Source organism: Elaeis guineensis, chromosome 1, assembly GCF_000442705.2.
Source record: "Elaeis guineensis isolate ETL-2024a chromosome 1, EG11, whole genome shotgun sequence".
NCBI classification, from domain to species: Eukaryota; Viridiplantae; Streptophyta; class Magnoliopsida; order Arecales; family Arecaceae; genus Elaeis; species Elaeis guineensis.
The window spans coordinates 96367646-96379381 of record NC_025993.2 but is presented as its reverse complement, the minus strand read 5'-3'; the positions used below and the strand labels follow the sequence as shown (position 1 = coordinate 96379381).

At 38.2% G+C, this 11736-nt stretch overlaps 1 protein-coding gene across 6 annotated transcripts; it reads right to left on the bottom strand.

Moving 5' to 3' along the window:
* Window positions 1-8865: 8865 nt before the first annotated feature.
* On the bottom strand, window positions 8866-10345 carry LOC105032881 (uncharacterized). 6 transcript variants are annotated; one of them, XM_073250801.1, is made up of 3 exons: window positions 10190-10329; window positions 10038-10097; window positions 8866-9909 (listed from the first exon to the last, which is right to left on the bottom strand). In XM_073250801.1, the coding sequence occupies exon 3, from the start codon at window positions 9859-9861 to the stop codon at window positions 9430-9432; it is 432 nt and encodes a 143-aa protein (XP_073106902.1). In that variant the 5' UTR covers window positions 9862-9909; window positions 10038-10097; window positions 10190-10329; the 3' UTR covers window positions 8866-9429. The 6 variants fall into 6 exon arrangements, with proteins under 6 accessions (XP_073106902.1, XP_073106901.1, XP_073106900.1 ...); XM_073250800.1 differs by having other exon boundaries at window positions 8867-9909; window positions 10038-10093; window positions 10190-10345; XM_073250799.1 differs by having other exon boundaries at window positions 8871-9918; window positions 10190-10327.
* Window positions 10346-11736: the final 1391 nt, after the last annotated feature.

The following is an 11736-nucleotide window of genomic DNA, read 5'->3' as shown; positions in this document are numbered from 1 at the left end:
CGAGTCCTTAAGCCCATGGCCATGGCAGAGTGAAATAATAAAAAAAGAGTTTTTCATTGGGATTTCATATCGGACTCGGATCGATCGATTGATTCATATGACTGATGTTGGGTTTGACGAGTTCACCTTAACCCTAATTCAGTCGGGACTCATGATAGAGAAACTCAATCACACAGGTAGCTGCACCAAGAGGTTCGTCTTCAGTTCTGATGGGTTGCCACCACATACTGCTAGATGTCACTGGTGGATTTTGAGAGCAATTAAAATGATATTGATGATCGATCATTCTAATTGTCTGAATCAGAAGAGTTCTGATCCATCGAAAGGAGTTTCGATGATGTCGATGATGAGATCACGACATATCTTATTACCATATGAAATTGAACCTAACTGGATTACACAAACAAGGATTAGGATCTGGATGTCATCAATTGGGCTAACCCAATTGATTTGGATTAGATCCAATTAGGTTCAAGAAAATCGTGTTAGCACACGATTGAGCCTAACTTTCTCCTTGTGTAATCTTTTCTATCTCGACTGAGTCAAATATGATTTGACTTATCCAGAAAACTTTGAGAAGATTTCTCTCAGTCTAAATAAAGTTTGTCCAGCTCAGAAAAGGCTTATCTTAATTCATGAGATGAATTTAAGACAAGCACCGGCTAATTCCTGTCACCTGTCAATTTTATTTTAGGACATCTATCAAATGTTGACATATGGGTCTTAAACTGAAGAGAGCTCATTGGAGGATTTTTGTGGAGCGTCCACATGCCAAAACTACATTAAATTGGGTGCCATAATCAGATTATAGTGTGAGCCCAATTGGATTAAAGTGGGCACCCCAAATGGATAAGGATGAAAGAGTCCTGATTAACATGGACTCTTTGGCGCCAACCCTTGCTTGTGCTTATCCAAAGTTGGTGCCAACATAGGAGAGAGGGTGGGGATTCTTATTTGATGTGATCAGATGACATCGCTCCACCAATCAAAATTTTTTTAGAATTAATTAGAATTTTTTGATTGGTCGAATGATGTGGCACTGCACAGTGCAGCAGGGTCTATATAAACCCTATCTGCGCCTACGGTTTTAAATTTTTATGAAAAACCATCAAAACTGTCGCCCCCTCCCTTCTTCTCCACATCTCCAAGAAGTTGGATGTCCATCTGGCAAAGGTCCAAGGTGTGGTGACGCCTGGAACAGGAAGGCTGCAGGACATCTTCGACAGGCTGCTGCTCCAACTTCAGAAGGAGTTCTGAAGCACCTTCAAATCAGATAGAGATCTGATTTTTGGAACGTAGATTTATGAGGAGAAGACATTTCAGGTCCTACCTGAGTGAATATCGATAGAGTCCAGGTACTTGCGTGGCTACATCAGAACCTTAGGCTGTGCTGAGATTATCTACAGGGTAATCAGATTACCCTTGAGGTATGTCTATACTTCTCATACTTTTAGATTTAATTTTAGATTTTAAATATCAGATAATAAAATTAGATCTAACAGTTATTAGATCTGAAATAGCATAGGATAAAATTTTTAAATTTTTTTGCCCCAGATTTGATGAAATCTGGAAGATCCTACAAAGAAAAAAGATGATTTTTCCTTCACGGTCCCCCCACCGCCCCCCTCTTTCTCCACCTTCGGTCCTTCGGTCCCCATTTTTTCCTACCATGCCTCTAGATCTGGCGTCTCCGATTACCCAGCCACCTCCCCAAGCCCCCAACCACCTCTCACCTCCTCGAGCCTCTGGCCGTGAGCACCCAACCGCCTCTTCGAGCCCCGACCACCTCCCCAAGCCCCAGGCTGCCACCCACCTCCTTAAGCTCCTTGCCGAATCCCCCCCCCCCCGCCGTCTCCCCATTCTCATCCCACCCCTCCCCTTGTCGGATCGGGCCCCCTACCACCTCCCCCTTCTCCCCCCACCCCTCCCCTTGTCGGACCTGACTCGCGGCAGCCTCTCCCTTCTCTCCCTGCCCCTCCTCTTATCGGATCAGACCGTCCGACATCTCGCCCTTCTCCTCCCATCCCTCCCCTCGTCGGATCGAACCTGCGGCCCTACCTTCCTCCTTCAGAGCGCCCAGCCATCGGACCCGTACTGTCGCACTGTGAGTATTAGCAATGGCGACAGCAACAATGCTGTCGCTGTCACTAAAAGTTTTTTATTTTAATATATTAATTAATTTTAATTATATAATTAATTAATTAGAATTAATTTATTTAATATTTAGTATTTTATTTAACTATGATGACTGCCTACTCCGCGTGCTCATTTACTCCGGTGGTAGTTGGAGGAGCATTTCTCTAGGCCCTAGGCCCGACCCGAAGTTCGATCGGCTCAAGGAGACGGTCGGGGGCTGCGGGAGGCTATGATGACTGCTTGTATGAGATGCACCTAAAGAGTGTACAGAGAAATCAATAGAGGTGATGTATTTCTGTTCTTGTTGTTGTAGTTGCAAGGCAAGCTTGGATAGTCTGTTACATCGTAGACAACCGCTTGTAGCCATCTTATGGTTAAAGGTGTAGAGGAACTTGCAATGCCTTATTTTTCAATGATAGCTCTAAGCCTTTTTTTTCCTCTTTTCCTTATTTACTTTGTTGTTCTCTGATTTAAGTATTGTTTTTAAGTTTTTATTTTATTTTTAAAAAAAATTTCAATCCTAGTTTTTGGGTTGGGCCCGAGTAGGGTTGGGGGGCTCGGGGAAGCGGCTAGAGGCTCGAGGAGGCAATGATGATTGTCTGTGCGAGATGCACTAAAAGAGTCTAGAGAGAGATCGATGGAGGTGATGCATTTCTATTCTTGTTATTGTAGTTGCAGGGTAAGCTTGGATGATCTGTTACATCGTAGATAACTGTTTGCAGCTACCTCATGGTTAAAGATGTAGAGGAACTTACAATTCCTTATTTTCAATGGTAGATCTAAGCCTTCTTCTTTCCCTCTTTCTCTTGTTTATTTTGTTGGTCTCTGATTTAATTATTATTTTTAAGTTTTTATTTTATTTTTTTAACTGCAGCAAGCTTGAAAAGCAGAATCAATCTTCCTATTGAAGATATGGGATGGAGGTGTAGATACATCCGTGTCATCGAATGGATCATATAGGAACAAGCCATTCGAGAATCGAAGGAGTATATCGAAATATACTCTTCCATGTCGGTTTAGAGTTCAGGTAGAAGGGATGGGTATAAGCAGGTCAAATTTAATCAACCATCCAATGGATGGGCTGAAAGTGTCTACAGTGCCGTATCATCGAATGAAATATATAGGAACAATTCGTTGAGAATCAGAGCAGTATATTAAAATATATCCCTTCGTGTCGGTTTAGGCTTGAGGCATATCAAGATAATAGTTTTTCAATTTCAATTAACTTAATTACAGACCAGATTATAGATCATATCTTTTCGAGACTGGAGCCATCACAGCTAAGGAGAAAACTCTGAAGGAGAGAGCTCTCATGCAGCCAGCTTGCACGATTTTGTGGCATACATACCATGCGGTAAACTTTGATACTTTAGATATTCTCTTTTATGTTATTTTATTTTTTATTATCTAATATTACATTCGTTATGATGTCTTGATACTCTTAGATTCGGACGATGTGGGGTCACCAGTGACCCCACACTCATATGGAGCAGCGTCTGGCTTTCAGAGTCAGAGGCATAGTAGAAGACCCGCCCAGCTCATGGCACCTCCGACTCGACTGGAGGATAGATAGCTCATCCATATTCAAAACTGTACGTAAGTACTATATATCTTCACTGAATATGTTTAAATTTTAGCCTTTTAGAGTCTAATATTTATTGTTCAAAATAAATTTTATAGAGCCTGGGGCTTCTCATGTGGTTACCAATCTCATCAAATGATTGATGCCGGGGCCAATGAATGAGTTCTCTAGTTGGCCGTTGGGGGCTCATGATGCAGTCTGGGAGATATTTCTGATAAGTCAAAGATGTTTAATTTTTAAATTCGTGGTAGGTTTGTATTCTATTTATTAATACACAGTTACTTCTACTTGCAAGGGTACTATCGATTCGAAACTCCTCAGGATGAAGAGGCTGGCCGTCGGATCTTCAAGCAGGTGTCTACACATAGGTTTCAAGATAGGCTACACAGCTTTAGGCAGTCCATCAGACAGCACTCTAGTTTCGAGTCACCATCGGACTGAAAGTCTTACACAGATCACTGGATATAGGTGGATATATGGGAGGCCCTCTGTGACCAATGGAGTACCGAGGAGTACTCTAGTAGGTGATAGAGAGCACAGCAGAATCGGTCCGCCCAATAGCATCTGATCCTGCACACTGGTGGCTCTATTGGCACATATGTTGTGGCCGACAGATTGATAAAAATTTTATTCTTAAACTAATTTCATATTGAATTGATCATATATATGTTTTAATTAATTTAATTTTATTATTTATTTCTTGTAGACATGACAGCTGGGTCGTGTATTAGGACAGCTATAGATATGAGAGGCCGCACACCAGTCTAGGAGGACTGGTGATTATTTAGATTCTCGTTCTCGATAGATTGTGGTAACAACTTAAAATATTATATATTAAATTTTTATATATATTGATATGTATGGACTAATAAATTTTTAAACTATATAGACAGATTATACGGAGTATCTCATATCGCAGCATGACGAGGACCCATCCTTTCAGCCCCTCCTTGATCTCGAGCAAATGGTTCAGGGCCATCGGAGGGGTGAGTAGGAGCTGAGTCATAGGATTCGACCATAACTTTGACCCTCCACTAGCTCGAAGATCTTCATCAATGTTCTTCTTTTAAGGCTCGATGATCCGATGTGGGCTGATGCATATGTGGAGGAGGTCATGTAGAGGTTTTTGAGCCAGCGACCTCAAAACTTCCGAGATGCCATCCATGATACGATCGTTGAGATTCTTCGGGACCCATATCTATACGATCAGCTAGACTCATTATTACAATCATCACAGCAGGTAAGTCTATTATTAATTTTTTTTATTTATTTTAAATTTTTATATTTAGAAGCTTCATATGTTTAGGCTTGAGTCTAGAAATTGAATCTAAGGGATAAAAAATTTAATCTAACCATCTAATCGATGGATCGGGAGTGTCTATAGCTATGTATTATCGAATAAAATGTGTAAGAATAATCTATTCGAGAATTGGAGTAGTTTATCAAAATATACACTTCCGTATTGACATATACGCTTTTGTATTGAAACTTATTAATAATTCGAAAATGAGATCTACGAGGTAAAAATTCAATCTAACTATCCAAATGATAGGTCGGAGATGTTTATAGCTCCATATCATCAAATGAAACATGTAGGAACAATCTGTTCGAGAATCGAAGTAGTATATCGAAATATACGCCTCCATATCGACATATATGCTTTCATATCGAAACTTATTAATAATTCGAAAATAGAACCTAAGAGATAAAAATTCAATCTAACCATCCAAACAATGGGTCGGAGGTGTCTATAGCTCCGTATCATCGAATGAAATGTATAGAAATAATTTGTTCGAGAAACGGAATAGTATATCAAAATATACATCTTCGTATCGATACATACGCTTTCGCATCGAAACTTATTATAATATTTTATTTTTTCTGTTACAGGATGCTGGGACATCCAACTCTCATCCACCATCTACTGAAGAGGACATACAGGAGCAGGAGGAGGATGAGGACGATGAAGAAGATTTTACATAATTTTTTTTGATATATATATAATTTTGATACTTGTAAAGTAGTATCTGTATGTAAAATTATAAAATTTATATTTTTAGTATAATATAATTAATTTTATATTTATGATTATATTAAATAATTATTATCTTATTTATATCAGATTTTTAAAAATATTATTACTTATTACTGTGATTAAAATAAATTTTAAAATATTTAATTATATTTTTTTAAAAAAATTTTAAAACTATTAGCAACAGTATTAGCAATACAAATTACCATCACTAATAATCTTTTAAATTTTTTTAAAAAATAAAAAAAATATTAGCGAGGGCATTAAAGATCAAATTGCCATTGTTAATATTTTTTAACATTTAAAAAAAATAAAAAATTATTAGCGACGGTATTAGCGACAAAAATACCGTCGCTAATAGTTTTGAGTTATTCAAAAAAATAAATTTTAAAAATTTTAAAAATTATTAGTGACGGCATTAGTAATAAAATTATCATCACTAATAATTTTTTACTAGTTTAGTTAAGAAAAATTAAAATTATTAACGATGAAAGTTCATTGCTAATACCATTACTAATTATCTGTATTAGCGATGGTGGATCTGCCGTCGCTAATAATGGTAATTAGCGACTAGGATATTTTCATCGATTTTTAATAACGATTAATGGTCAGTTTTCTTGTAGTGAAGTATGGATTACCGTCACTCAGAAATTTATCAAATATCAACCCTCTATGATATTTGTTTTATCTTCTCTCTTCGTAAAATAAGTATAGGGCCATCAAATTTTTTACCATTTCTTTCTTTTCTTTTTCATATCAAACATGGTAATTTAACATGGGAATCATTTTTCTATGCCAGATTACCTCCAATCAAACGGCCCCTTAGATAAAATGTCTGAAATCAAGTCTTAAGATAATCCTTTTATAGCCATTTAATATGATCATTTGGATTTTTGTTGACCCATAAAGATCTTTAATAAGGAGTTCAATAGTCAGAATGTTTGATAAGGAGTCCAACGATTAGAAAATAAAAATGAGATTAAATATGTATGATCATTTAGGTTTTTACTGGTCCATTAAGATATGTAATTAGGAGTCCAATGGCAAAAATTAAAATCATGATAATGAAGAGATTAAAATATTTAAATAGTAAATTAAAAGATTAAGTTAAAATGCATGAAGGAAAATTTTAGGAAACTTTTGAATTTTTTATTTTAAATTCCCTCCAACAAAGATAATGGAAGAGTTAAGATACTTTGCTTCATTAATTCGTGAATCTTCACTTTTGATGTGGAAGCCAAATATGAGGAAGAACTGCACATGGCCAGAACAAGGGTCCATGTTCTTGAGCCCAGCTCCCATTATCGGAAAGGAAAGTATGACTCGACTGTTTGCCTAGTCATGATCGTCCAGCTCTCACCAATAAACGTTGAGTTCCCCGTGGCTTTCCTGCTAGACTTCAGTTAAATAGTTATGATTTTTTATTCTTTATTCTTTTTCTAACGTGGATTGCATGTGTTCATTTAACAAACTTTAAGATACTTAGCTTAATCCATCATTTATGTTCCATGTGTGTATGAGAGAGAGAGAGAGAGAGAGAGAGAGAGAGAGAGAGCAACACGGAGCTACATGCTTGCTTAAAAAACAAAAGCCAGCCTGCCAATTTGCCCAAATAAAACATTGCGTAGTGCTTAAGCTAAATCTTGGACCCAGAACCCCATTAGATGAGACAGCCAAAATGACAAGGTGCATACCATCCATTAGCTGTTTATGTTATCATTTTTTATTCCTTAAATTTCCTTCACAAATAGACAAGAAAATCTACCAACTGGGCGTGAGGGAGAGAGATTACCAAAAGAGAGAGAGAGAGAGAATCTAAGATGAATCCACGAGATCCTTTTTTGGTAAAAGTGTCCACGATATTTCTAAACAAATCTTTTACTTTCCTCGCAGATTACCTTCCCATCTTTCAAGCTTACTTCTATTGCGCGTACTGAAGATGTTAAATATGCGTGGCTGTGTGATTGCACATTGATGTGATTTGTGTTTGTCCGACATGCAGCGGGAGAATTAAAGATGGATGCTATCGACGGTAACGATTGATGCAGTGTTAATGCAACACAAGACACGTGGCAACTGGAGCTGTAATAGATTTTGTCATGTCCTGTTAAGAAACGAGAGGGATGAAAGGCCGAGTTGTGGTCCGAAAGTTAATTATATATTTGTCTTGTTGGATTGCTGGTAGGGACATGGATGTATATGTTTCATGGAGTGGTTAGATGGCGTGTTCAAGCCAACAGCAATTACTTGTGCCTGCATTCTATCCAACCTAAACAGGCATATTTCAGTAGTTCAATCCTGAAGAGTAACTATTTGAGAGAAAAATGCGTGCAAAGTTGAAGCACAACCTTACACATACTGCAGAAGTTAAGCTGTATTTGAGTCTGACAAGCTCATGAAATCCTCATCTAATTGCAGAAATTTTTTAATTTGGGAATAGATAATAGGCCAGAATAGTGATGAATAATTCAATATTCTACGCCTTGTTAATCTCTGGCAGTATTATTGCCACCTAAAAAAATAGCCAGACGCATGCTTTGTCATTCATGGTACAAACCAAATTTTAGAATCTCACACATCTCTGTTCATATTTCTACCAAATTAGCTGTAGAATTCTTCATAACCAAGACTGATAAAATGGCATAACTTTTGCCAAAGAAAACAGTGTTGTAACACTCTAAATTGAAGTTTTGGGGATTCAAATTTACGTGAAGACCTTCTTGGCGGCACCTATTACTTTAGTGACTTTGGTGAAGCTAGGGATAGAGACATTTGGGCTGAGTTAGATGCTAAATTATTTATTGTTAGATTTATGAATGACCTATATCATTGGCACAAGAAACTTGCACTTATTTTGTTAGATATGTGCCTTATTGGCACTGTTCAAGATTGCATGGCTGTCTTGCATTTACAGACAAACATGGGAAATGGATCTCTATCTCAACTCCTTGGCAGATCATTGTTTTGGTAAATATAGCAGAGATCTTTCCAAGCTTAGAAGGTGATTAGGAGAAATTTCATCACTTGCCAAAATTCATATCCGTCCACTAAAATATCACATTATAATCTCTTCTCACAGTCACTCAGAGGATTTTATACCTCATCACAAATCAGTAGGAAGTGCCGCCAGCAAATTAGATCAATTGCATATAAACAGTTGCTTGAAGAATATTTAATAATTGGATCAGAAAAAGTGCTGGTCACGTAGAGACAAGAGCCAAGATTAGTACCTCTGAGGAGACTTGATTCACATATATATAGGCTCTTGATATGATCCATGCATGATAACTTCCGTTTCATTTCTCTCTCCACTAATATACTTCACATAGAAAACATCATGAGAATTGGGTTTCTTCAGATAGAGTATAATCTCTTTCAAAAATTTTCCTTCTAATTCTGGCTGAAAATATAAACAACACTCAGAGTGTCTGTGGTGCAGAATAATGGCATGCAAAAATTTCTAGCTCAAAATAGGCTTGCAAAGTTAGGTAATTAGACAAGGCCCTATGTTATTTTAAGTACAGTGAAACGCTTCAAAAGCTTGTACTGGAGGAAAGAGCTTCGGCAGCTAGCCATATGCTCTTCCTTTCAAGTACTTTTCCAGAGGAGTAAAGAGAAGTCTGTTCATATATAGAAAAGATACATTAGAAAACAAGGAAGGAAGGATACATTGCCAAAATCATTTATGACTCAAGTTGGGTTTACTCCCTTTGGGGTTGTTCTGTGAGGAGGTAGAACCAGCTTCTCTTTGAAAAGGATTTCTAGTTTTTCCATCTCTATTCTTCTTCAGCTTGGGAAATATCCTGCACAAATGTGAAGAAGGCTGGCTATAATCCCCATCACTTTCTTCATCAGGCTTGGGATGATCCAAAGCCTTGATGCCATCACTTTTTCTGTAAGAATACTTGTTGTGAGCTCGTCCTGTGGAAGCATCAGAAGCCATGGAGTCATCATCTTCTTCATCACCTTCATCTTTACCAACACTGCTGTTATTGTTACTGCCACCACCATCACCATCATCATCATCATCTTCACCTCTGGCATCATCTTCTTCAAGATCGTCATGGTCATCACTATCACCATTATCATGCATGGGGGATGCAAGATACATGGTCCACCCAGACTCGCTGCTGCTACACTCTTCTGCATCTCCTGTGGGCTGTGAAGCCTCCATGACAGTAAATTGGGTTGTGAGGAGTGGGAGACAACGAGAAAGAAACCAAGCTAAGAGAATGTTAGCCCCAAAGACAAGGCAAAGAACTCATCAAGAAGCAAATAAATTCTCACTGCCCAAATGAACCTCCTTCAGCTTTTAAAGACTTTGACTTCTCCTTCAGCAGAGGCTACCTCCACATAAAAAGACCAGATGAAGCCATCCTAAAGCATAAACCAAGATATGGAAAGCCCACATCATTTAATAGGATGGCATAAATACCTACCACCTGGAAACCCAGTTCATCTTTGAATTCTCTGACAAACCCCTCAACAGAAAGCTGCTCTTGTGCAAGGGACAGAGCCTCAGTAGGAGGCCATCTTATATGAGGAATGGAAGAGCCCAAGGTTGCATAGTTTGATATATCCCATCTCCTTTAATTCTCCTGCCTTGGGGACCCAGGGCCCTTAAAAAAATAGGAAAGACAGCCTATCCTTACAACTGTCCCTCACCCCCTTCCCCAGCTTTTAGTTCTCAGTCTTGTCATCAAGCCAGAAGGTTAATTTTTCAATGCAGTGTGGGGATCCCATCTGGAATCCTGGAGCTTTAGCCTACAGATCATGCGGGTAGATGAGGCTGTCATGAAGGCTTCTAATACTGCTGTTCCATCTGTCCAGCACTGTTTGGCTTCCTGTCTCTTCATCCAAGAAAATGAAAGCAAATCAGTGTCTTATATATCTTAGAAAACAAGGGATTGGGAGGTTCTAGGATAAAAGGTTATGCTATCGCTGAGGTTTAGGCAAGCCTGCAAAGAGGTTTTTTTTGTCTGATGTGGGACAAAATACTGTAATCTACTTTGTTTTGTCACTTAGGTTGCTTCTGCTCTGTGTAAGCATCACCTTCACCACAGTTACAAGGCATTTATTTCACATGTGACATCAATAAATTTTACAGTGCATTGTGGACTGGGGTCCAGTGCACAACTTTAGTTGTGGGGTGTGACATGCCCCTCATTTTAGGCTGTCATGTCAATGAGTGGTCTCATTGAAGATGGCCTAATGGACAAATATAAATTCTAACCGATGAGGTGTTTATACTTTATAGTCATCAGGTCAGACTTCAATTGCTTTTAGGGAAGTAACAAGTCCCTGAGCTTTTTCACCGTTGCATGTGAGGAAGTCTTTGGGTCAGATGGGCGGTCTGGATTGTGACTTCTTTGAAGGATTGGGTGAGACCACCTGCCTAATCTTCCAGATCATGTGTTTCTCACATTTCTTGTTGGAATCTTGGTAAAATCTTGAACACAATCTGGTCACCTCTCTTTCTCTTTCTCTTTCTGTGGCTTGCAATAAATGGATTGCCTTGAAGGCCTTTCACTCCTGCATGAGTTTTGCATGGTCAATCACGAGAGACCGCATCGGCACGTGAGGTTGAACAAGCAAGGGGCTGCTCTTGCACATACCTTTTCAATGATGGATCGTCTTGACACTAGGCGGTGAATACATCTGTTTTTTAGCAAAGTTTTTACTTGAATAAAAATAAAAATAAATTATAGAGGTACCTCTTTAATTTTTTATGATTTATATTTATATCTTAAAAATTTTAAATTTTTTAATTAAACTTCAAAAATTATGACTCCGTTACAGTGTGCCCCCAAGCATCCATGTTAGCCAGGATCCATCGGCGCATGATTTTTTTTTTTTTTTTTTTGTTGAAAAAAAATAGAATTGGAGAGGAGCAATCTGATGCATCTCTCTTTTGAAGACGGACGTGACTATAGAATTCTAATTTTTACTGAAGAATATTCGATTCGAAACTGAGTTTAGATGAATA